This window comes from Manihot esculenta, chromosome 11, assembly GCF_001659605.2.
Source record: "Manihot esculenta cultivar AM560-2 chromosome 11, M.esculenta_v8, whole genome shotgun sequence".
Classification (NCBI taxonomy): Eukaryota; Viridiplantae; Streptophyta; class Magnoliopsida; order Malpighiales; family Euphorbiaceae; genus Manihot; species Manihot esculenta.
Genome location: NC_035171.2, coordinates 23,119,011 through 23,146,560, shown reverse-complemented (window position 1 = coordinate 23,146,560; position 27,550 = coordinate 23,119,011). Strand labels below are relative to the sequence as shown.

The 27,550-nt window shown below is 33.5% G+C and overlaps 2 protein-coding genes across 2 annotated transcripts in view; both read left to right on the top strand.

The window, feature by feature from the left end:
- Positions 1 to 4,517: 4,517 nt before the first annotated feature.
- LOC110627013 lies at positions 4,518 to 8,827 on the top strand. Its single transcript, XM_021773227.2, has 6 exons — positions 4,518 to 5,265; positions 5,354 to 5,469; positions 6,415 to 6,511; positions 6,591 to 6,735; positions 7,079 to 7,851; positions 7,932 to 8,827. The coding sequence occupies exons 1-6, from the start codon at positions 4,624 to 4,626 to the stop codon at positions 8,784 to 8,786; spliced, it is 2,628 nt and encodes an 875-aa protein (XP_021628919.1). The 5' UTR covers positions 4,518 to 4,623; the 3' UTR covers positions 8,787 to 8,827.
- Positions 8,828 to 12,316: 3,489 nt separating this feature from the next.
- LOC110626432 (lysine-specific demethylase JMJ25-like) overlaps positions 12,317 to 27,550 on the top strand; it is a 32,934-nt gene continuing 17,700 nt past the window's right edge. Inside the window, 12 exon segments of the mRNA XM_043961570.1 lie at positions 12,317 to 13,801; positions 13,891 to 14,006; positions 15,295 to 15,391; positions 15,501 to 15,645; positions 16,327 to 16,390; positions 16,508 to 17,225; positions 19,978 to 20,307; positions 22,122 to 22,432; positions 22,434 to 22,713; positions 23,183 to 23,255; positions 23,359 to 23,444; positions 23,855 to 23,974. Coding sequence (XP_043817505.1) covers positions 12,569 to 13,801; positions 13,891 to 14,006; positions 15,295 to 15,391; positions 15,501 to 15,645; positions 16,327 to 16,390; positions 16,508 to 17,225; positions 19,978 to 20,307; positions 22,122 to 22,432; positions 22,434 to 22,713; positions 23,183 to 23,255; positions 23,359 to 23,444; positions 23,855 to 23,974 — 3,573 coding nt within the window. The 5' untranslated portion in view covers positions 12,317 to 12,568.

Here is a 27,550-nt window from a genome sequence, read left to right as displayed (position 1 = left end):
CTATTTTGGATCAAGTGGAAAGTGAGTCTAAAATTTATTTGGATTAATTTGGGGTAGGCTGTTACATGGAAAAATCTAGGTTAAAGGTTAAAAATATCCTAAACAAATATAGGATTCTACCTCTTATAGTATAGATCAAATTCTTGCTCTAGTGAAGAGACTCTCATAAGTGAGTTCTTTGATCTATCCACACGAATCGAACATGACAATTGCATCAAGGAGAACAATGATAAGGACATCATGGTGGACATTGAAGCATCACAATTTAAAGGAGCCATCACAAAATCTAGAGCTAAAGCCTTACAAACCATAACGTTGGAGCATTCAATAAAATGAGTTTTAAGCCATAAAGAGAGTTTTATAATGATGAACATATAAGTCCAAAAAGGTTTAGGTAGTCCAGAATTAGCTAAATATGTTGAAGCTCATTTAAGAGAATGTCATGTTAATAAGCCGTGTGGTATGCCAAGTAGGAGTTGAAGTGGCATCTTAGTTGAGGTGGAAACCAAGGTGGAGGTGAATTAGATATATCTTTGGCATCCTTGGAAGATCCTCACCCATAATATAGTGTGCACAATTGTCTAAGATACAAGAGCTTGAAGATGAATGCTATAAACTAGATTTGGCTAACCCAGTTTTTATGGCAGATTTGGAAAAAGAATTCATTCTATATTTGGCTAACCCAGTTTTTAGAGATTGACACTTTACTTGCTGGATTTGAGTATTTTCTTTTTATAGTTAGTTATTTAAGCTTTTATGGTATATAACTTTAATTGCTCTATAAAAGCATGGAGTAATAGTTTGAATCATACCTTGGTAAAATCCTTTATAATTCCTTCTTTTTCTTTTCTCTAGTAGTTTTAGAATTTCATAATAGAAAAGTTGAGAGAAAAATTTCATTCAAGCAGGTCTTATAAAGCTAAGGTCATTTTACTCACTGTGAAGTTATGTTATTTGTTAAGTTCTATTTAGAACTTGAATTTATTATAAATTTACCACTTATAATATCTTACGCTTATGCTTTAGAAACTCTAGTATAGGTTGCTTTTGTATTTCAAATGCCATTAACTCCATTGTATCTTTGTGTTTTTAGATTCATAGTGTTAATGAAAGTATTTCCATTCTCAAATGTCATTCTTATTTATATTGAGTTATTCAGAATATTATTTAAGTGTGTGTGAGCTTGGTTGATGGACGGTTCTTCTGTGATCGAATAATATGAGTTATACTTCAAGTTGGATTTGACTAAGTCTTGTATCAAGTGGTATAAGAGCTTTTTGATCCTCAACCAAGTAATATTACAAGAAAAGTAAAAAATAGTGATGAAATTTACCGACTAAATTATGAAAAAGTGGTCACTAAAGTAAATTACTGATCGTTTACCAACCATCTAACATACCATACCTACAATTGAATTACTAATCGATTACTGATGAAGTGTCATATCTATGTTTTTACTTTTTTGTAGGTCTTAATCTCTGTTGTTGTTGTTGTTGTTCCTTTCTTTGTGTTCTATTCTTGGTATTAGAAGCCTACCATTCTTGTGCTTAACCTTTCTTTCTTTCTTGTTTACCAAAAGAAAAATGAAAAAAAAAAAAAGTCTCATTTTCCAAGTTGGCCAGTGTAATCTTTTCAGCTAATGCTAATTTTCTTTTAAGCTTTTTACTTACTTTGTGTTATTTTAACTTAATTGTATTATTTAGCTGGAGTTTTAATATTGAACATTACTTTTAAAGTGGAAGTTAGAAATCTAAGCAAACTATTCCAAAAATTGCTGAAAATTTTCAAACCATTTAAATAGTATCTAAGGGCAAAATCACATAAATTTCATACTAAAATTCCATCATTTGGGTAGAGAACCAAATTTGGCCAAAAATTAGAATTTTCCTTCATTCACATAACAAACCTGCCTAGAACTTTCTGAAATTTTATTGGCTTTCGTGATATTTTCCTACAAGGCATATTTAATTTCAAACTAAAATTTGGCTGCAAATTGAACCTTTTATTCTTTCACATAGAAAATCTGCTTCAGAACTTTTTGAAATTTTATAGAGTTTCTTGAAATTGTCTTACAAGTCATCATATTCAATTTCAGACCAACATTCCACCATTTGGATAGGAAATTAAAATTTAGCTATAAATTGGATTTTTTATTGAATTACATTGCAAATCTACATAGAAACTTCTAAAATTTTAGAGGTTATGTAAAGAGAGAGTTTTGATTCTCCACATTCAATTTCAAGTCAAAATTCCAAAATTTGAATTTTGGACCAAATTGGAAGAACTGGTGCGTTAGCTTTATTTTTTCTATCTTTGTTACATTAAATTTCAACTTTGGTATTTGGCATTTTATCAACTCAAGTGCCACATTAAATATTCTTCATCTCATTTTCTTCCTAAATCATATTTAAGTATAGCTTGAGAGAATTGAGTTTAAAAGTGGAATTTGATTCAAGAACACCTAGAGGAAAAAGGCAGGAGTGTGTGAGGTCACAATATGGTAAAAGCTTAATTTTGAGTGTTCATAAACTTTGGGAGGGAGAGCCATTTCTATTAACTTGATTTTTTGCAAGAAAAACAAATGTATAATACAAGAGAATTAAAGGAGACTAGTAGGATAAAGGATGTTAGAGGTAATGAATCATAAATGTATACTGAAGTTGAGGAAAATAAAAGTGAGACTTTATATAGAAGAGCTATGGCACACAAATTGTTCAGTTTAATGATGGTTGTGCAAAATTCTTTTGAGAGACTCATGATTGAGTTAATAAGGGATAGAGAAGAAAGACTTACGGAAAGAAGAGTTAGTGAAGAAAGGAACCTAAATGTGGAGAGATATGAAGGAGGTATAAAAAGACTCAATTTGGGTTGGAAAAGGGAGAGATAGGAGAGAAGAGCAATATGATCCAGATTGAGAATATGATCTGGTGAAGAGGATTGGGATGAATTTGAGAATCATGATTAAAGTTATCACTAAAGGGGTAGAGAGTATAAAACCACCTAGGAGTAAAGGCATAATAAGGAAAAGAGAAGGCAAAGTTTAAATGGGAGATAACTATGAGAGAGTAGACAATAACATAGAAAGTATCAAGATGAAAATACTTATTTCTATAGAAAGAATGACCCTAATGTCCATGTAGAATGGGAGAGGGATGTTGAATTGATTTTTGAGTGCTACAACTATTTAGAAGATAAGAAAGTATGCCATTGTGTGGTGGGACTAAGTCCAAATAAGAAGAAGAAGAAATAGGGAAAAACCAATCCGCAATGAAAAACATAATGAGGCACAATTTTGTGCCACCCTACTACATTATTTTAAAGTGTTTTTAAATTTTAAATATTAAAATCTTATTCCACAAGAATAAAATAATAATTATCTAAAATTAATTTTGTTATAAATAAGTATAAAATTATGTAAATAACTATTTAAAAAATTTATTTCTTAAGCTTTAAAATAAAATGATAATTAATAAATAATTTATTTTTAATAAAATTTTATATTATTATTTTAAATATAAAATATTATATATTTAAAATAAATTAATAAATAATATATACTATACAATTGTTTAAATAGTAAAATTTCATCGTAAAATTATTTATTAATATCTAAAAATTATTCATTAATATTTAAAATAAAATTGTATCTAATTAATATTTTTATTATTAATAATTTTGTTTAATGTTATTCAAAAATAAAACATAAAAATATTAATTAAATTATTAATATAAAATAATAAATAATCAATAAGTTGTGTGAATATTTATATACAAAATAAAAATAAAATAAATAAGGGAAGAGAGAAAAAAATGAAAAATAGATGATAGAAAAGAGAGAAAAATATTATTTTTTATTTAAGTTAATTTAGAAATAGGTAAAAGGAGGTTTATCGGAAATAGATTAAAATTTGAAAATTTTGAAAAAAAAAATAAGTAATCAAATTAAAAATATATTAAAAATTGAATAATGTTAAATGAAAATTATTATGATTGAAGTGATTTTTTAAATTTTTTTACTCTCAATTTTATAATTGATCTTTAAAGTAAAGCTTTTTTTTTTTTTTTTCTCTTTTGTGGTCACATCTAACTTTTTAGAGATAATATTATTTTTATAAATTAATAATTTTTTTAGAAAAACTAATATTTTTAAAAATTTACAAAATATTATATTTATATTGTAATATATATTTTTAATAAGATTTATTTAAGAAAATATGCATGTCAATAAAAGATTTTTAAAAATATAAGTTACTTTTAAAAAATTTCAAGTAAAACATAACTTTTTATATAATTAAATATATTTTTATTATAAAATAATTTAATCAAAATCACATATAATATTTAAAGAATTGAGGAAAAAACATCCACAATATTAATTTAATGACAAATACAATTAAATAAATTATTTCAAAAAAAAAATACAATTAAATAAATTTAAAAGATCTTATATTTACTCTTTTCATATTCCATTCTCATTTAAAACTTCAATCTCCAATTCTCATTATAAAAAAAAAAAATTGAGAAGAAAAATCCTAAAATTACAATTGTTGATTATTTATATAACATACAAGTGAACCTACGTGGTGAAAAAACTGGAAAGGCTTGAAGAGGAATGGTCAGAAGATGAAAGGGAAAGGTAAAGTTGAAGGGGCGAAAGGAAGCAAAGTTACTGGTTTACACAAAAAAGGAAACGGTTTTGCGACTGAGAAAGGAGAAGAAAATGGTGAGCAATTGCAAGAAAGTGCTGGACAAGGGAAGAATGGAAAAGATGGTGAGAATTCGGACAATGTGAATGGAAAGAAAGAAGCGATGTTTACTGATAACCAAGAAGACAAAGATCTCGAGGATGTAATAAAAGTTCTATTAGAAATGAGAAACAAAGTTTCTCATAATCAAGTGGAGGAGAGGGATGAGGGTATAAATTCTGGGAATCGGAAAATTGATTTGGGAAATCAGGAGATGGATACTGAGAAAGTTCAAGAAAATGAAAAGAAGTTAAGGGATGTTGAGAACAGTGAAGAAGATGAAGAGGTTTCAGTCGGGAAGAAGCCTGGTAGAAAGGGGATGAACGGGACTACAATCACCGGAATTAGGGTTTCAGAAATAGAGACAGTTAATAAAAATGGAGATTTGGCTGAAGGAGATGGAAAGGAAGTGAGTGAAATAGGGAATGAGAAGAATGATGGCGAAAGGGAATCCTTGTCCATCAACAGTGGCTTGCAGCAAGATTCGAAGGAGGTTAAAATTAACAGGCGCAGTCACGAGGTTTCTAACTTGATGTGTATTGTGGATTGTTAATATTGCCTATTTGATTATTCTTGGTGGTCTGTGTTTCTGATTTTTGGGTTTGCAGTTTGCTGCGAAGGTTTGCGTAACGTGCCATCAATGCCAGAGGAATGATAGAGGTCGTGTTGTCCGGTGCAAGAAATGCATGAGGAAGCGATATTGCATCCCCTGCTTGATTAACTGGTTTAGTTTACCCAACTAATTACTTTCTTCCTTTTACCGTCTTCCTTTTAGGCCCGTATTCACATTTAGGGTTGAAAAGTGCATGGCAATATATATTCTTAGTATTGCATGTTTTTGTCAGTAATATTATAGTTAATTCTGATAGTCAATTATATATATCATATGAAAGTGCAGTCTTGATGCTTTCACCACGTGAAGTGGTCTGACAGTTTCAATTGAACCATAAGTTTTTCATTGATGTGACTATTAAAGGTAATTTATAGTTATAACGAATTGGAATTGGATTGTATAATAAATCTGCTAATTTTAATTTTAAAAGATTAAGAGCATGATTTGTTTGAGTAATTTCTGTTATTAAAATTCCCATATTTTTATGTTTAGTTCTTTTAAAAGCATAGAATTGGCAGTGGTGGCATAGCCCAATGGTAATTGTATATATTTTGAAAATTGGGAGACCCAGGTTCAAGTCCCCCTCCCTTACACATGTAACCGAAAAAATAATTTCTGAAATATTAAAGCGAATTGTTCCTACAATAAATAACACCCACCTGATAGGCATGTATCTAGTTTTTACATGATACTGTTGCTTTCATTATTAATTTCATTGTTTGATACTTTTTTTTTCTGTGTATGTTTTCTGCTGGTCTGATAGCAAGTTATTATTAGGTAATCTCATGATATATTCTTTTCCTAAATAAACCTGTATAGGAAATGCTCATTGATTTGCACAGGAGATGTCCTGTGTGATCTGTATGTGCTTCTACAATTGAGCTAAAATTTCAATAATCTGCAGTGAATAGGAACATCCATGAGCCAGTTAAGCTTAGGACTTGTTTTCAATGCATGAAGATGAACAGTATCATGTTTTACATGTGAATGCTGTTACTCTTAGTTAATTCACTATTAGTGTTTCTTCTATTGAAGTCATTTTTTTTCTTGTTGTAGGTATCCTAAGATGACGGAGGATGATGTTGCTGCTGCTTGTCCAGTTTGTCGTGGAAATTGCAATTGTAAAGCTTGCTTGCGTGATACTCCAAAATCTGTCAGTTCTTCCACCTCACAACAATGATTTGTTTGTATATTCTTCATATGTTCTGACTAGTATTGGTCATTCTGTATAGTGCTTGCATAAACTTGAAAGCCTGGTTGTCGGTGATGATAGAAAAGTAATGCATTCCAAGTGTTTGCTCCAAGCACCTCTCCCACACCTGAAACAGTTGAATGGAGAACAAATGATGGACAGAAAGATTGAAGCTACAAAACAAGGTACTTTGCATTAGTGACAGCTTAGTTTGGAGTCTAGAAGTGTTTTAGGTCCTTCCGAATATTTAGGGTTGTATGGAACAATGGTTTTAGTATGCTATTAGTGGTTGCCAGTTTAAGGCCCAAGCATTAATAGTTAAAATTTCCAATTTGTAGCAATCTAGTTATGATTTTGAACTGTTTACCACTGAATTAGAAAATGTTGTTTAAATTGTGTTAAGTATTGAATCTCCGGGACTATCGGAAAGCTGGTATTGTTAATAATTATTTTCTTGTTTTTTCTTTTCTAGTTGTATTTTTTTTTTGTTATCATGAGTTTTGACTTGTGTTGTTTTCTCTTTTTCAGCTTTTGCCTCGCTCATGGACAACCTCAAAATTGTGAAGAATTTTACCCTGTCTAGGGAGACCATGTGGGCTGCACTAGAAGCCTTAAGGGCTAGCAAATCTGTAGCGAACATGACTCGTGAGGTTTTCCAGTTTGTTGCCCCTGTTTTTGCGAGCCAAACTCTTGCTCCTGTCCCTGCTCTAGAGTTGACATTTGCTGCGGGGGGCTCTCGTTCTGCAGTTTCAAAGGCCTCTATTCCTGCCAAGGTGTCGGCCTCGGCCAAGTTCCCGACAGCTCCCAAGCAGACCTCCAAGGAGCCTATCGCCATTAGTGAATCTGCCGAGGGCGGTTTTAAGGGAGGTGTTGAGGTCGCTCCTTTGGACATCCAATCTCTTCAGACCTTCACTGCTGTTGTGATTGGAGGGGCTGCTGGTAAGCGGGCGCGAACCTTCGAGCCCACTCCTGAAGGTAGAGTTGCTAAGAGGACTCGGGCCGCAGATTCTACCAAGACCGCGCATCTCCCTTTTACTGACAAAGGGAAAGGGGTTGTGGAGCTGCTATCCTCAGCCCTTGACAACGAGTCCCTCAACACTGTCGATGTGACTCCTGAATCTACATTGGCCTCAATCGCCAAGGAGCTTTGTAATAAAATGTTTGGTGGTGCTCCAGACACTTCAGATCCTCGCTTCCTAGCCTTCTTTAGCTACCTTGCTTGCTCCACTAAGCAGCAAGCAGCGTTCAGTGCTCGCTCCTTGGACAACCTCAGAGATAGTATGAGGGAAATGCTCGTTATGGTAAGCTGTTGTGCTTTTCTTAAGGATACTTATATCTTCCTTGGTTTTTCTAATTCTGTCTTTTTCATTCTTTGTGGCAGGCTTTGGGAGTGTTTCTTGAGATTGATGCTCGGAACCGGTCATTTCAAAGCTCGGTAGAGGAGCGTCGAGACGAGAATATTACTGCCACTGGTGAGGCTCGCGGGCAAATTGTCGAGCTGAAAGGAGTCATTGAGGACCTTACTCAGCGGCTGGGGAATATGAAAGAGGAGGCTGCCCGAGCTTCCTGTCGAGCTTCTACAGCCGAGTCTCAGCGAGACGAGGCCTTATCACAGCTGTCCTCTTTAGAGGAGTTCGGTCGTCAACATGATGAGGCCACGACCCAACGTGATGAGGCCTTAGCTCATACTGTAGTCCTCCAGCAGGAGCTTAATAAACACATCGAGGACCTAAAGGGTATGGTCTTGGCGGTGGAGGAGTCTCGCATTCAACAACAACAACTCCGCCAAGAGGTCACTGCTCTAGAGGAGAGATGCTCTGTTTTGTTAAAGGATGCTCGGGCCGCAGAGGATAGGGTCCAGCGGGCTTGTGAGAAGTGCTTACAGGAGTATAAAGACTCTCCCGAGTTTAAAGATATAATTCACTGGGCCTATGAGATACGACTAGAGGAGTATAAGGCTTCCGCAGAGATGAAGGAGGCTATATATAAGGAGGCCTTTCGAATGTTCGCCTCAGGCTATAACCAGGGCTTGAAGTCGGCTAGGGATACCCCCTCCACTCCGTTGGCGGACTTACGAGCACCAGAAGTGGACTCTGATGGCGAAGACGTGCGTTATGGAGAGGACGACAATCCTTTGCCCAAAGGAGTTCCTCGCTTGCAAGGGGAGGATGCTGTGGACAAATCTTTAAATGACTTAATTAGTTTTGGTTCCCCTCCCCCCCTGCTACTTTTGTAACCCATTCGAATGATCAATAAAATTTATATTTTTCCTTGATCTATTTGTGTCTATTTTATTTATCACTTCGTATTTAAATTATCGCTGGTGAATATTAAAGGTAATTTATAGTTATAACGAATTGGAATTGGATTGTATAATAAATCTGCTAATTTTAATTTTAAAAGATTAAGAGCATGATTTGTTTGAGTAATTTCTGTTATCAACGTTCCCATATTTTTACGTTTAGTTCTTTTAAAAGCATAGAATTGGCAGTGGTGGCATAGCCCAATGGTAATTGTATGTATTTTGAAAATTGGGAGACCCAGGTTCAAGTCCCCCTCCCTTACACATGTAACCGAAAAAATAATTTCTGAAATATTAAAGCGAATTGTTCCTACAATAAAAAACACCTACCTGGTAGGCATGTATCTAGTTTTTACATGATACCGTTGCTTTCATTATTAATTTCATTGTTTGATACTATTTTTTTCTGTGTATGTTTTCTGCTGGTCTGATAGCAAGTTATTATTAGGTAATATCATGATATATTCTTTTCCTAATAAACCTGTATAGGAAATGCTCATTGATTTGCACAGGAGATGTCATGGGTGATCTGTATGTGCTTCTACATTTGAGCTAAAATTTCAATAATCTGCAGTGAATAGGAACATCCATGAGCCAGTTAAGCTTAGGACTTGTTTTCAATGCATGAAGATGAACAGTATCATGTTTTACATGTGAATGCTGTTACTCTTAGTTAATTCACTATTAGTGTTTCTTCTATTGAAGTCATTTTTTTTCTTGTTGTAGGTATCCTAAGATGACAGAGGATGATGTTGCTGCTGCTTGTCCAGTTTGTCGTGGAAATTGCAATTGTAAAGCTTGCTTGCGTGATACTCCAAAATCTGTCAGTTCTTCCACCTCACAACAACGATTTGTTTGCATATTCTTCCTATGTTCTGACTAGTATTGGTCATTCTGTCCAGTGCTTGCATAAACTTGAAAGCCTGGTTGTCAGTGATGATAGAAAAGTAATGAATTCCAAGTATCTGCTCCAAGCACCTCTCCTATGCCTGAAACAGTTGAATGGAGAACAAATGATGGAGAGAAAGATTGAAGCTACGAAACAAGGTACTCTGCGTTAGTGACAGCTTAGTTTGGAGTCTTGAAGTGTTTTAGGTCCTTCTGAATATCTAGGGTTGTATGGTACAATGGTTTTAGTATGCTATTAGTGGTTGCCAGTTTAAGGTGTTTTAGGTCCTTCCAAATATTTAGGGTTGTATGGAACAATGGTTTTAGTATACTATTAGTGGTTGCCTGTTTAAGGCCAAGCATTAACAGTTAAAATTTCCAATTTGTAGCAATCTAGTTATGATTTTGAACTGTTTACCACTGAATTAGAAAATGCTGTTCAAATTGTGTTAAGGATTGAATCTCTAATAAGGCAGAAAAATAGGACGGGAGCGGAATAGAAGAAATAGTAGAGAAAGAAAGGAAAATTGCAGAGTAGAGATTGATTAGTATTGATAATTCTTGGAATGCCTTACGAGATATCTTCTGCTGGAACTTATAGTTCTCAATAACTGCCCTAACAGAATCAACTATAGTATCAACTAATTGATAACATTTTTCAACAGCTTGATCACCACAGACCACCCTAACTATTTTACTAGTTCCACAAACAATCACAGCCCCCTGCCCTCATATTCTCCTTATCAGTCATGACATTCCTGCTTCTTGAAATCATTCCTGAGGACAAGAATGAGTAGTGGAAACTGCAATCTAATTTATGCAAACTCTTATTGAAATAGAAGTTTTGCAGAGTAAGCAATAAAAGATAAACAACTAAAATGGTGAAGTTGAAAACCAAATCGAAGATTCTTGTTTTATTGGTCGTGTTTTTTCATAGTTGAAAATTTGCAAGCAGGCAGAAGTGTTTCAAGGTATAAGCATCAAGGGATGAAATTTACCGTTAAAGAGTTAATATAGTTTCACTCTGTTAGTAAATATTTAACACCATTAATAAATACTGATGTGCCATTTAAAAATTAATTAAAAATAATTTTTAATTAAGATAAATTATATTTTAATATTTAAATTTTTATAAAATATATAATTTAGTTTAGATATTTATAAATTTTATTATAAAATTTGATTTTATAATAAAATAGTCCCTTAGCTATAATTCATTCCTATATTCTTATAAATTGATCTCTAAATATTATAATTATTTACAAATAAGTATTTATATATTTTTTTTCAAATTAATCTCACATTAAATTTAATATCTTAAATAAATTAATAAAAAAAATTAAACCAAGAATCTTGATACAATATGCATCTAAATTCAAGTCGAAATATTTTTTTCTAATCTAACTTTTCCTTCTCAATTTTTTTTTATCAATTAGGACAAAAAAAGATATCATATTTTTTTGCCAAATTTTATTTTATTATTTTTTACATGTAAAATATTAAAATTTAATAAACAGAGAGATTAATTTATAAATATTAGGATTTATTAGTAATTATAATATTTAGATTAAATTATAATTTATCAGTAATATTTAAAAAAAAATATCACTTTGCTAATAATGTGAAAATACAAAATCTTTTTTTATTAAAAATTAAAATATAAACCCTATTTGAAAATTGGCTAAACTACATTATCATTTTTAGTAAAATTTTCCAAAATTTTAGAGATATAATGTAATTATATCTAAAATTTAAAGGGTTTACGTTATAAAAATATAATATCCAAACTATTAATATGATAAAGTAATTTACTTCATAATGAATAAATATACAAGCATCACCAATTAAATACATTAAAAGAAAATAAGCATGGTGGTAGTATTCACAGACTTAAACCGGTAATAAATATATCTGAATAAATTAAAAAAATTTTAGATTCTACTCCTTAATTCCTAATTCTCAGTTCAAAAAAAAAAAAAGCATGGTGGTAGTCCGATTTTAATTATGAATTGAACCGAAATAAGTTATTTTAAACTAATATGAAATTTTATGTTAGGAAAGTAGAATCGACCGGTTTAAATTTATGATTCAATTAAATTTTATTTTGATTTTGAATTTTTTAAAATAAACAATAAATAACTTAATTATCAAAATGTTATGTCAATTTAGATGTAATATTATTTTTTAACATTATACAAATGTGTATACAATTTACTTATTTATTTAATTATAAATGGAATAGTATTTAATATTTATATTTATTTTCTTTAATTTCATAAAAAATTTTGATTCTCCATTTTTTTTCTAATCAAACTCTAATAAAGCAATTTAAAATTTAAATTTAACTAGAATTAAAATCATAAAAAACTGTAAATTTAACTGTAACGGTAATCATAGCTATTTTAAACTCCATTGAAATCAGATCGAAAACGTCAAAAAAAAGTTATTTTAAACGGTTAAAAAGGGGAAGATTTCAATGTAAATCGTTAAATCAAATTGAACAGCTAATCTCGAACCAGAACCGGCCTTTGCATGCCTTCGGAGAAATCACAATTTGGCGCCAGATTTTAAAAAGCCACGTGAATTCCCTACCCACTGTTTTCGCTTACCAAATACAAAACCCCCTCCTGTCTCCTCACGTTGCCCAATAAAAAACCCTCTCTTCTTCTTCTCCTCTTATTTTCTCTCTCCTAATTTCTTTGCTTAAATTTCTGTTCCTTTTGCTTGATAAATACCTTCTCTTCGCCGATTGATCTTCTGTGCTCGGTCCTTTGGCCATAGGACGGGGTAGAAAGCTGCAGCTACCGGAGGCAACCCTCGAAAATTTGATGGAACTGCAGGAAACTGATGGCGATTCCCCGGAATGTTTTGAGTCCATGGCGGAACATGGGGTGGGCGATGAATTGCTACAGGGAAAGGAGCAAGTTTTGGAAAACAAAGAACGCGACAGTGAAATCGGCAAAGTAAACGGCGGGAAACCGAAAGGAACTGAAACGATTGGGACGGAAATTGGAGGTGAGGTTGTAGATAATGAAGTAATTTTTAGTATTAGGGAAGAGAAGGCGGTGGAAACTGAGAAGAAAGGGAAAGGAAGTAGTGAGGGAGCAGCGGAAAATTGTGATTCTGGGAAGGCCGGTGGTGGTGGGTTGGGGAAGAAGCGTGGTAGGAAGCCCAAGAAAAAGCAGGAAAGCTTGCAAGTTCAGGACAATGAGTGCGGCACTGTTGAAAAGAGTGGTGAAAAAGGGGAAAGGCTTGAAGAGGGTAGCCCAGGTAACGGTCAGACGATGAAAGATAAAGGTGAAGTTGAAGGAGATGGTGCGAAGCATATTCGTAGAAAGGGTAAAAAGAAAGGAAGCAGAACTGGCGGCAAGGTTTCTGGGTTAAAGCAAAACCAAAATGGTCTCGTGACTGTGGAAGTAAGAGAAGAATTGCAAGACATTGCTGGAAAAGAGAACGAAAACGATGGTGAGAAGTGGGACAAGCTGGGGGGGCTATGCCTGAAAGTAAAAGTAGAAATGACGTTTACTGAGAACCAAGAAGACAAAGAGACGGGGAATGAAATAGTAGGTAAATTAGATATGAAAAATGATATTTTTCTGAAGCAGGAAGAGGAGGGTATAACATCTGGGAAGGGGGCAACTAATTTGGGAAATCAGGAGATGGTTACTGATAAAGGTGGAGAGAGTGGTGGTTCTATTGAAGTCAACGAAAATTCTTACAGGAAGAGATTGAGAACTAATGAAAAGAAGGTGAGCTATGCTGAGAACGGTGAAGAAGATGAAGAGGTGTCGGTCAGGAAGAAGCGTGGTAGAAAAGGGAGGAACTGGAGTACAGTCACAGGAAACGATAGTTTGGAAATAGAGTCAGTTAGCGAAAGTGGAGATTTGGCTGAAGGAAATGGAAAGAAAGTGGGTCAACGAGGGCGAAGGAAACACAATAAGGAGAAGAATGATGGGGAAAGGGAATCTCTGACAAGCAACTGTGGAGGTTATTCGTTACGCAATCTGAAGGTGTTGCAGCAAGATGTGAAGGAGCTTAAAATTAACAAGCAAAGTGACGAGGTCTCTAACTTGATGTCTTTTTGAATATTAATATGGCTAACTTGTTTTCTTGGTGGTTTGTGTTTCTGATTTTTTTTTTTTTGTGGCAGTTCATTGCCGAGGTTTGCTTAATGTGCCATCAGTGCCAGAGAAATGATAAAGGTCCTGTTGTTCGGTGCCAGAAATGCAAGAGGAAGCGATACTGCATTCCCTGCTTGACTAAATGGTGTAGTTTACCGAACTAATTATTTGATTTCTTCTACCGTCTTCCTTTTAGCCCCTTTGACATTGAGTTTTAGATTAAAAAAGGTACTTTTTAGAGGGAAAAAAACTTTGTAGTATTCTTATTGATAAAACATATCAAATTGAATTTATAAATTTTCATACTCTGTAATTAGGTATATAAGAAAGTATTTTTCTGAAGAGCAGCTCTAACAATAGAGCCAAACAGATTAATAATAGTGCATAGAGTTAAAGATTGAAAGTTAAATTCATTTATATGTAATATGTGAAAGTGCAGTCTGAGGCTTTCACATCATGAAGTGCCTTAAACAGTTGCAATTGAACAAGTTTTTCAGTGATGTTGTGGTAATCAATTTTACTTTATATAAAATTTCCAAATTTATTGTATGATTTCATTCTGAAATTGTTGTAACTATAAATTACTTATTGAGTTCACTGCACTATCATATATATGTACATTTGTATATGTATATATATGTATATCATATACAAATGTACATATATATGATAGTGCAGTGAACTCAATATGTAATTTATAGTTACAACAATTTCAGAATGAAATCATACAATAAATTTGGAAATTTTAATTTTAAAAGATCAAGAGCGTGAATATATATACATACACACATATACATATACAAATGTACATATATATGATAGTGCAGTGAACTCAATATGTAATTTATAGTTACAACAATTTCAGAATGAAATCATACAATAAATTTGGAAATTTTAATTTTAAAAGATCAAGAGCGTGACTTGGTTGAATAACTTATTTCTGTTGTCAAAGTTCCCATATTTTTTGTTCCTTTTGAAGTATTAAAATTACTAAAAGTTATTTAAATTAATTTTTTCTATAATATGTGTGCAATAGTCTGGCTTGTATCTATTTGTTACATTAATTTATGATTTTGGATGTGTATGTTTTCTGATAGTCTGATGGTGCAAGTTATTATGTGGTAGCCTTAATTGTATTTTGGTATCTTTTCCTAAATGCAACCCATATGAGAAAATGCCCATTGATTTGTGCAGGAGATGTCTTGTGTGATTTGTATGTGCTGATATCTAAAATTTCAATAATCTACAATGAGTTGGAGTATCTATGAGCTGATTAAGCATATTAGTTGTTTTCATTTCATTTCACTGAATATAGCATAGTGTGGATATTTATGATCTGGATCGTGTCTTAAATATTACTGAAAGAGCTGTTACCATTAGTTAATGTTCTTATTAGTATTTCTGCTTGAAGTTCTTTTGTGTTCATGTTGTAGGTATCCTGAGATGCAAGAGGATGAAGTTGCTGCTGCTTGTCCAGTCTGTCGCGGAAATTGCAATTGTAAAGCTTGCTTGCGTGATACTCCAAAAGAAGTCAGTTCTTCCACCTCACAACTGTGATTTGTTGGTATTTCAACATATGCTCTATTTGTGCACTTGGCACATAATTTACTCCTTCCTTTATTTTGGTTATTCCTTGCAGCGTCTGAAGAAACTCAAAGGCCTGGTTGTCAGTGATGATAGAAAAGTACTGCATTCTAAGTATTTGCTACAAGCACTTTTTCCATACCTGAAACAGTTAAATGAAGAACAAATGATGGAGAGAAAGATTGAAGCTAGGAAACAAGGTACTTTGCATTAGCTCCAGCTAGTTTGGAGCCAGGAGTGTTTTAGGTTCTGAAAATTTAGGGTTTGCATGGGTCAATGGTTTTTGGTAAACTATTAATGGTTGGCAGTTGAAGACCAAAGCAGTCACAGTTAGAAATTCCAACTTTTAGCAACCGTTTACCACTGAATTTGAAAATGCTGTTCCAACTGCTATGTTTACAAATACTTCCAAATTAGATGTTGTGGACCCAAAAGCCAACCACTGGTTCTCAATCATTCTTCCAAACTGGCAATTATAAAAGAGACATTCTGTTTGTGTGAAAGGTATACTTTTTGTTTTCTTGCCAATGCCATCAGTTAAACGTCTGGATGCCTGAATCTGACAAATTACTCCTTTATTTATATCCCTATTCCTATTCCTGTTTCTGCAGTTGCTTCTAAACTCTTAAGTCATTGCTCTTTTCAGAAAAGCTGTTGATTTGTGATTCATATTGAAAATTTAATTTTAATTTTATTGTTTTATTATTCTTCTGTGTTGTATGCACATGAATATTTTTGAGCTCGACTTAGAGTAGAGGGTGGATGCTGCAAATATGAGTTTCTGTTTTTCTGCCCATGCATAAGTGTTTAGGCTAGGTTGTGGGCTTGTGTGAGAAATGTTGTATTTGACATTGCGAAATGACAATTTAATTTCTGCACAGGTGTATCACTTGCAGAGTTAGAGGTACAAAATGGTAATTGTCCTAAGGATGAACGCATATATTGGTAAGTCCTTCTCTAGGTGTCAAATTTTGCTAGTTTCCCTCAAACTTTGGTTAGCATTGAAGTTAAATATGGTTTTTCATTCTCTCTCCTCTGTTCTCACTCTTTTTTTATTGGCAGCGACAATTGTAGGACCTCCATCTTTGACTATCACAGAAGCTGTTCAAACTGCTTTTCTGATCTCTGCCTTATCTGTTGCCGGGAGATTCGTGATGGACACCTACAGGGTGGTGGCCAGGGGATGGTTACAGAGTATATTAACAGAGGGCTTGCATATTTACATGGTGGAGACAGTGAATTTATTTTACGACATGAGGTGTCACCAGGAAGTAGCTCTAAGGATTCTCTGAGATCAAACTTTGGATGGAAAGCAAATGAAGATGGAAGCATTGTTTGTTGTTGCGGTTTTGGCAACCTAGACCTGAAATGTTTGTTCCCAGGAAATTGGGTTTCAGAGTTAGTGAAGAGAGCAGAAGATGTTGCACAAAGATTTGAACTTGACAGGGCTACAATTCCTATTGAACGATGTGCATGTTTTAATTCTTTAGGAGATGTTGACATGAGAAGTAATCAGTTGCTGAAAGCAGCATCTCGAGAGGATTCTGATGACAATTATTTGTACTATCCAAGGGCCATTGCTATCAAAGAGGAGGATTTGAAGCATTTTCAACACCATTGGATGAGAGCTGAACCTGTGGTAGTTAGCAATGTTCTTGAAACTGGAACTGGTTTAAGCTGGGAGCCAATGGTCATGTGGCGTGCCTTCCGCCAGATAAGAAACGAAAAACGTGACACACTTTTGGATGTGAAGGCCCTTGAATGTTTGTCTTGGTGTGAGGTCAGTTTAATTCATTATTTATTGCAGTATATTAAAGAAAAGGTTGCTTGATTACTTGGTGTAATTTATCTCTTTAATCATAATTTTTAGTTTTGACATTCACCAATAATGTTAATGCATAATCTTCAAGGAGAATACTTTCTGTATTTTATATGGCAGTGATCTAGTGTGAAACACAAACTCTTCATTTTCTCTCGGGTCCTAGATTGTGTCTTGGGATAATAGTTAGGAAAGGAGCTCATTGGAGCAGCTCTAAACACATCGTACTCATTAATGAGTCTTAAATCTCAATTTTTTAAAATTAATCTTTTAATTTTATTCATGATAAATTGGTCGTATTTATGGTGAAAGCTTACGGCAAGAGTCCTACTCAAATACTAAAAATTAAACATATCTACTTTTATGATAAGATAAAAATGAGGAAAAATTACTATTTAATCCCTATTGTATGACAAAACACACTAGCTGGTCCTTCTATTTTGAAAAATGCATTAAAACGTTATTGACATTTTAAAAAGTCTATTAATAAGTTCTTATGTTAATTTTAGCCGTTAAATATTTTATTGTTTAGTCTCTGTGGTTTTGAGAAAATTCATTAGTTAATTCCTCAGTTCTTTAAAAAGTCTATTAGTTAGTCCTTTCGTATTAAGAGCGTTTTAGACTTTTTTGAAATACTTAATACTTAAACTTAATTGAGAAATTAATTAATAAACTTTTTAAAACGTCAATGACATTTTAATGCATTTTTCAAAGCAGAGTGACCAACCAACCAACCAGTGAGTTTTACCATACCACATGGACTAAATAGTTAATTTTCCTAAAGATAAATGCTATAGATAATAGATTTCTTCAATATTTGGATTCTGTTGAAGAATAGATTTGGTCTATTTGTTCTTCAACAACATCCTAATATTGAAGAAGTCTATCATATATAATATTTTTTATCTTTATCTTATCGTAGCATTTTTTTTACCTTTATCTTATCATAGGAGTAGATGTGTTTAAGTTTTAGTATTTGAGTAAAACTCTTGCTCTAAGTTTTCACTATAAATATCGTTAATTTATCATGAATAAAATAAGCAGATTAATTAACAATAAAATTTGCGATTTAAAACTCTCTTCCCTTAGCTAGTCTAATGTGTTAAGAGCTCTCTCTGACTAGCTCCTTCCCTAATAATTCTCATTCTCCCGTGATGTGATCCATGACGTGAGACCACAACAGCTTTTGCCTTAATGGCAGTTTGGTAGAGCTAGCTACCTTTATGGTGATGTTATGCTTGTATGCTATCCTGTCAGCAAAACATTTTTCTAAAGAAAAAGATACAGACGCTTTCTTGTCCTTATGGTTATGTGCTAGAATGCACTGCTTTGTTGTCCGTATGGTTATGTGCAAGTATGCACTTTGTTATCTTCTTTGGAGTACAATATTATTTTTGCATCAAGTTTCGAGTGTTGCAATAGTTATGAATACTTATTGCCAGTAGAAAATTCTTAGAAGCCAAGTCTCTTATCCCTACTCCAAAAAGTGAGGTGGACTGCTTTCTCATGATATGGATCTTAGTGATTCAACAGAGACATGTATAGTTGAGTAGTTTTGCTACACATATAGAAACACCAAGTAGTTTTGGCGCTTGTTTATCAAATTTAAATTGAATATTTTGATGTATATGTTGAACTAATAAGATCTATACTATGAATAGCTCAATTTTTAAAGTGGGGACCAGAGAGTTGGCTTCTAAGGAACTCTCTCTCTCACTTGCTCTCTCTATGCGCGCACACGCATGCATGCAAGTAGTATTTTCCACTTGTTTGTTGAATTTTAATTGAAAATTTTGATGTAGCTTGTCAACGATGTGCATTTTGATAATATATATATATATTTTTTGTCTGCATAGTTGTGCAATCTGTTTTCAGTAAGTGAATTGTTCCAGCAGGTGAATGGTATAGATTTTTAATAAATGTATGGAATTATTTGCATTATATAACTCACTTGCAGGAACTATTTAATGTCATTTATCGTAATAAAGTATAAACCACATCTATACTGGGGTTTTTAGCATAGGGGTGGGGGTAACCGCTATTGTGCCATGTCAGGTTGGAGAACCATATGGTAAAAAGTTGGGATGTAATATTCCTGTTATTAACTATTGTTCCTTATTTTATACACAAAAGTTGGGATATAATATACCTGTGATTAACTTATTTTCCTTATTTACACTGATTGTGAATTTTTTTCAATTATTGTCAAAATTTTTTTTCCTCTTTGCCGTAAGCCTTTTAGCATAAATATTGGAACTATAGGTTCTTTCTTATATGAGTGGACAAATATAGTTACAGGTACGACTCTCTCCATTGTTTGTGTGTATGTGTGTATTCAGTTTGGATCTACACTCTCTTAGCATGGCATTTCATTATTACATGTTTTCTACTGATTCCTATAGTCTCATTTCCCACATTGTAAGCGCCTATATAGAATTGGAGGACTAAAATTGTTTTCTTAGGAAAAAGCACAGTTTTAAATGATGTTGAAAAAAAGCAGTTTGAAGGAAGTTCTATAATTTTAGTGTTCTTATAACTAAATCTTTTTCAGATACATTAGTTAGAGAGTATTCAAAAATTTGATAAGTTTTTCTCAATGACAGCTCCAATGATAATATCATACAAACCCCAAGTATATGGTTTTATTATGATGTGACTGCTGTGTGCAAGTTACAATTCTAACCGGTGATGGTGAATTTTTGACAATATGCAGGTAGATATTAGTATTCGCCATTTCTTTATGGAATACTTGGATGGTCAATGTGATGCAGAGATGTGGCCTCGGATACTAAAATTGAAAGACTGGCCTCCATCTACTATGTTTGATGAACTTTTGCCACGGCATGGTGCTGAGTTTACCTTCTGTTTGCCCTTTAAGGAGTACACACATCCCTATAATGGTCCTTTGAACCTTGCTGTCCGATTGCCTAAAGAGTCTTTGAAGCCAGATTTAGGACCAAAGACATATATTGCTTATGGCTATACTCAAGAGCTTGGGCGTGGAGATTCTGTAACCAAACTTCATTGTGACATGTCTGATGCAGTAAGTTCAGTTTTTCCTCCTCTTTTTTAGTTTTTCTTGCATGAAATGAGAGTTTGAATCTTAAATTGAATGGGAGTAGCTTTGGGAATCTATTTATGTACTTCATGTGTAACACTTCCGCTAAAAATGTAATTAGGATATTAAAAAGGCAACTATACAGTTATGTTGTTTCCAGAAGATTGAGTTAGTTAGGACAATTATTCAACTAAGCAGAATAACAGTAAGGTTTCCAAGACTTCTGTAAAAAATAATTTCAAATTCTTCAATTAAATGATATCTCTCTTTCTGTCTATTCTTTAATACTCTTGATTCTCTCTCTAATTTATCTCCTTTCTCTCTGAATCTTCTAATTTTTTAAGATAGGTTTCCTATACCTTAACGTGCTCTTCCTCCAATCTACCCCTAATATAACACAGAGGCTGCTCAATTCCAATATTTTGAAATCAAAATGAAATTGACCCTGCACTCCCTTCCAAGTGAAGTATTCACAAATATGGTTTTTAATTGCGGTTGTGGCATGTTCTGTTCATGGTTGCTGTTGCAGTCTTAATATAAGGGTAATAGCCAAGTGCTACAAAAAATTTTCAAAAAGTTTTCATAGGTTCATAAAGTGGGTAGATATTGTAAATACAAATAAAACTAAGATTAAAAACTAGATATTAAGTATAAGGGTAAAATATAGTTTAGACTCTGAAGTATAATGAAATCTCCACTTTAGTCTTTGATCTTTAAAATCCATGTATTGAGTCGAGAGTCCTTAAATTTGAATAAACCTACACATTAGTCCTAGTCCTACTGTTAAAATGCCGTGAATTCAAGTAAAATGACTAAAATGCCCTGTATTATATTTTTTAATATGAAACAACCAACTCCTTAAAGTTTAGCAAAATCTACAATTTAGTCCTTTTATTTAAATTTTATTTTATTTTATACAATTCACTTTCCATGCAGTTCTTTAAATCTACTGACTGTTTAAACCCAACAACCCTTGGCCTCTCAATACCACTGCTTAGATGGCTAAAACACTAAAAAATGAAAAGATAAAAAGAAAACAGTGTGTGTATATAACTTGTAGCAAATGCATTATCAGGGGTAAAGACCGCTACTGTTACATAATTGTGGTAATGGCAGCTATCCATACAGTTCACAGAATGCCTTTAAGTAATGGTGCAACAGATAATGAACTTTTCCAACACTTGCAAATAATTATGTAGTGGCAATTATTGAAACAATACAAACATTGCAGAAACTAGTTTTCTTCCATCTACTAAAGACCCAATTCTTAAGCAATCGGGCGGGGCCTAACTCACTCTGAAAAGCTAGCTTAAGGGGAGAGAAGTGCCCAATATTTCTCGATTAATTTAGCTCCTAGTATTGTTCAAGCTCAATGAGAACAATTAAGGCAAATTAATTTGCAGTATCAATTGCACTATCAATTAATAGTATATCTTGAGCATCTATACTAGTGCACTTACTAGTTGGAGGAAAAAAATTGCATAAATCCTACAAGTCGTAGCATGGGCTTTGGATTAAAATAATGATCCTTTTGGTGTTATCAGAGAAGCCAAAGCTATATGCATATATTTCAGCTTTTATATTTTTCTAAATATTTTTTTTCCTTCTTCACTCTTACCCAAAGGTTAGGAGAATCTTAGAATATAAAGTTGTGCATTTTCATAATTCTACTAAATCATGTATTTTTTGTCTCTTCAAATGTTGTCCCCATGATTTGTACTTATGTTTGCACATGTGTATGCATGTACAAATACACTAATGTATGTATTATATATCTTTGCTAAAATTGGCTGTTTCAGGTGAATATTTTAACACATACAGCTGAAGTAACCCTTTCTCCTGAAAGGCTTGCTAAGATAGAAGAATTGAAAAAATTACACATAAAGCAAGACCAAAGAGAAATTTTTGGAAACAATCAGGTTGTAGAGGAAGATGATGGCGAAATGGATGGTAGTTTTTGTGGCAGCTTACTTGCAACTGATAATAAAACTGGGGAAGTTGACAACCGAACTGAGGATTCTCAGTCTAATGTTTGTGCTGCTTCAAATAAATCAGAGTTGAAAATTAGCAAGCAGGCTGAAGTATTTCAAGGTATAAGCAGTGAGACTGATGGAATTTACTCTTGAAGTTGGTGAATACATTGAGGATTCTCTGTTAATTGAACATATCTTTTCTTATAAATTAGAGCTTAAATATTATGAGGCAGATGCTGTTCAGGGTAGATGCACTGAGAGTAGTGGACTATCTAGTTGTGCAAATGTGTCATTGGGGCCAGATGATGGTGGTGCAGTTTGGGACATTTTCCGAAGAGAAGATGTTCCTAAGTTGCAGGAATATCTTATCAAGCACTTCAAAGAATTTAGGCACATTCAATGTTGCCCACTGGAGAAGGTATTGTAGTGGAATAATAAATTCGGCTGTGCATGGTTATTTTTTCCACTGAATTATGTCGATGTGATAATTTTTAATTTGTCAACAAGTGTGAATCCTCTCAAAAAAAAATGCAATAAAGAAAGATATGTTACTCACTGTAATTGATGATTAAAACTTTATGGGCTTTAACTTTTAAAATTGCCCTAGTGTTTGAACCTTATTTAAATGATTATTGTGCAATAACGTTCTGGAAAGCCTTTTAGTTTATTTGCAACTTAAATGGTACACTAAATATTTTCAAAATGGGTGGCTGTGAATGATAAGTGGAGGTTATGAATTGGATGAAAAAATTTGGAAGTATGGTGATTTTGCAAATCAGAGGCTTGTTGAAGTTAAATAAACTAAGCCAATTAACTGCTGCATGTGTTGTGGTAGGTATTGCTTTTTTGATATTTTACTTTGTGAACTACTGTTTCTTCTTCTATAGGTTGTTCATCCTATACATGATCAGACTTTTTATTTGACTCTAGAGCACAAGAGGAGGCTGAAAGAGGAATATGGTTAGTCATCTCATTTATACTATATGTCATAGTTAGATAAATTTTATTTTATCATTTGTTTTTAGTTTGAAGTTCTGGTTATGTGCTTTACTGTATGATACAGGTATTGAACCTTGGACGTTTGTCCAGAAACTTGGAGATGCTGTCTTTATTCCTGCAGGTTGTCCTCATCAAGTGAGAAACTTGAAGGTAAAGTAAAATTTTTATTTAGCAACTGCTTGGGTATCAGAAAATTGTGACAATACACCAGGACACTGCCAAATATTTTATCATTCAGCCTGTAACAGTTTTGTTATTCAATGAGATAAATTGATGTCTGCTTCCTTCATCCATATGTTATATAGTGCAAAATGTCATGTATGTATCAGAAAGAAGTTGCTTTTGGGAACCACATGATTTTCTGTTGAAAATTGGCGAGTATGGCATTTTTTCATTTTGTTCATGTTGACACATCTTTGGACATTATCATTTAATGTTTTTGCACATTTTGAAGCTTGTAGGAATAATTTGATAGGACCTTCTTATCATAATTTCTGATCCATTTGCTAATTTCATGCATGACAAAGTATCTCTTAACAATTGTTTCCATAATGCTATAGTCATGTATAAAGGTCGCATTGGACTTTGTTTCACCGGAAAATGTTGGTGAGTGTATTCGTTTGACGGAGGAATTCCGTTTACTTCCGCCAAATCATCGGGCTAAAGAAGACAAGTTGGAGGTATAACTTGCTTCTCGATTATATAGTTATTGTCTAATATACATTTTATGTTGTGTTATTACACAGTGGTCGTAGTAATGTTGAAATGGTTCTGATATGATTCTATGCTGTATAAAATATATATATGTATGTTTGTATATTGGTCCAGTGTGCAGTTTTTTTTCTTTTTATAGTTTCATGGTGGAAAAGAAAAGTTCTTGTACTTCCATGATTTGGTGGTAGCTGCTATTTTTATTCCAAAGTTTGTGTGGTACAGCCTTGAAATCCAGATTGTGGAGTTCGTTATCAGCACAACTATAGCTAAATTCTACCTTTGCGTATTATGCGTAATGAAGTTTTAATTCGGAAATTTGATTAGACTGAAGGGGTGTTTGGTTCAGTTGTTAGATGCAACTGATAGGATTCCAGACAGCTGAGCTTAACTGAGATCAAATTGATAGGATGCCTATCAGCTTTACAATTAGAGATGTTTCTTATTAGTTGGTGGCTAATTTGATTTTATTTTTTATTTAGACTATACCACCCTTTGTAAAATTTTATTGATTGTAAAATTTTTCTTTTAAATTAAAATTTTTCATCAAAAAATTATTTAAAGTTATAAAACATACTAGATAAATATAAAAATATTATAAACAATAATTAAATTAATCATCACATTCATCTAATAGGATAAATAACATTTATATTCATATAAAACATCATAGTTATTAAAGACGTGCCTAAGGCTCTAGGCACAACTAGGCTCAGAGGTCAGCGCTCAGAGGTCAGCGCCTTGACACACCCTAGTCGAGCGATGATTCAAAGTCGCAGCCAGGTGAGCCAAGGTGCACTCAGGCGAGCGTATAACTATGTGTATATTTGTAGAAGTGTGTGCGAGTATATAAATATATAGGCTGTGGTAGTGGCGCTTCACTTTAAAAAGTTCCTGCCTTTTGCCTAAGAACATAAGGTACCTTGTTGCTTTGGTGTCACCTCTTACTTTAATAATACTGTTTCCAACCTAGTTTGGCTATATATAAATTCTTTATGGCTATTTGACTTTATTTAAAATAGTTATGGTATATAATTTGTAAATTACATAAGCATAGGCATAGTTATAGGCTTAATTACATAGGGAATTGATTGATTCAGTTTCTATATTAATACCTTGTAATCTGCATATATACCATTAGATTCAGAGAATGCAATACACAATTTTCATTTCCACCTATTCTATTCCATGGTATCAGAGCCTTTGGGTTTGGGGGTTCTAGGATTCTTGAGAACTCGTTTTCTTTGGATCACCTAGTTCTGGTGATTAGGTTACTACATCGTTGACTTGGGAAGGTGGACAGTCACGTTTTTGGCCATTCCCTGAAGATCGGTGATTGTTCAATTGGCAAGTGAAACTCACGCGTTGGTTTCCTTTTCAGTCTCAGATTCACTCGTCAGCGAGTGAGACGTTCGACGATTCTCTGATTCCTCCGACAATTCTCTAGTGATTAGGAATCTTTTATATTGGCCTCACTATCTCCCAAATTGGTGCATAGATATCACACATATCCAACTTGCAAAGTAAGGTGTGATGGGTCTTGTTGCTAAGCACACCAGCTGGCTAGTCATTGGAAGTTATATGATCTAATCTCAACACATAATTTATTAACTTCTCTTGAATGAAGTGTTGATCAATCTCTATGTGCTTCATTCGGTCATATTGAATCGGATTGTGAGCTATACTGATGACAGCTTTGTTGTTACAATATAAGAGGAGCTTACCCCTCTCCAACAGTTTCAATTCTTCTAACAATCTCTGCAACCATAAGAGTCCACAAACACCTTGTGCCATCGCTCTATATTCCGCTTCAGCACTTGATCGACCACAATACTTTGCTTTTTGCTTTTCTAAGTGATAAGGTTTTCTCTCACAAGTGTGCAGTAACCACTAGTCGACCTTCTATCATCAAGGGATTCAACCTAATCTGCATCTGTCAATGCATGAATGTGAAGATGACCGTGTTTAGAGAATAGGAGACCTTTTCTAGCATCAGACGTCAAGTATCACAAAATGCGAAAAACAGCTTGCATACGAGACTCATGAGGATCATGCATAAACTGACTGACTAAGCTGACTGCATATGCTATGTTTGGTCAAATATGCGAAAGATAAATCAGTTTGCCTACCAATTTCTGATATTTGCCAATATCCATTCTCTGATATCTACTAATATCCACTGATTCACAAATCCCTGCATGTAGCTTGTGATTGCTTTCAATGGGAGTTTTTGTTGGTTTGCAGCCTAACATACCAGTTTCTTCCAAAAGACCCAGAATGTATTTTCTCTGAAAAATCAAGATTCCCTTTTTTGATTTGGCAGCCTCGATTCCAAAGAAATATTGAGCCAAAAACTTTTTCAGTCGAATCATCTCTTTAGTGTCATCTCGTGTCTATGTCATCAACATGGACTATAAGAAGAGTAATTTTACCCTTGTGATGTCTAATAAATAGAGTATGGTTAGCATTGTTCTGTTGATAGCCAAAAGAAATTATAACTCTACTGAATCGATCAAACTAAGCTCTGGGTGACTGCTTCAAACCATACAAAGCCCTTTTTTAACCTGCACACCTTTTCTTATATTTTTTCTTTAACAAATCCAAGAGGGATTTCGATATACACTTTCTCCTCCAAGTCTCCATGGAGAAATACATTTTTCACATTAAATTGTTTTAAGTCCCAGTCAAGTTTGGTAGCACAAGATAAGAATACTCTAATTGAGTTCATTTTGGCAACATGGCAAATGTCTTCTGGTGATCCACTCCATATATTTGTGTGTATCCCTTAATAACTAGTTTGGCCTTGAATCTTTCAATTGATTCATCTTCATTGTGTTTCACAATAAACATCATTTGCTGCCAACTAGTTTTTTTTATTCTAGGTGGAAGAGACATCAACTCCCAGGTCTTATTTTTAGTCAAGATTTTCATTTCTTCAATGATTTCTCCCTTCCAATTAGAGTTTGTGAGAGTTTCCTTTCAATCCTGTGAGATAGACACAGAGGAAATAGACAAGACAAAGACTTTGTAAGATAGAGACAAAGAATTATAAGAGAGGAAGTTAGAAATAGAGTGTTTTGTGCAAGACCTAATTCTTTTATTTTGAGCAATTGGTTTATTTAAATCATCTTTTCCTGATCACCGATAGTCTTCCCCTGTATAGTACCTCTAGAGTAAAACGCTCTAGAGTTATAAGATTAGGAATCTTCTCTTTTCTCTCATTGTTCTACTCTTGAAGAGGTGATGTGGTAGTACTGAAGTAAGGTTCAGACTCTCTAAATATAACATCCATATTGACAAGGTCTTTGCTAGATGGAGGGTGGTAATACTTGTAACTTTTTTGTATGGGAGAGTACTCAACAAACACACATTTAAGAGCTCTCGGATCTAGCTTCCCACCTATCCTAGTATGAACAAAACACGTGCATCCAAATACCTTAGGTGGAACAATATAAGCATTTTTTTCTTGTAGCACCTCTGAAGGGTTTTAAAAGGCAAGAGCTTTGAGAGGTATTCTATTAATGAGATAAGCTGTGGTTAAGACT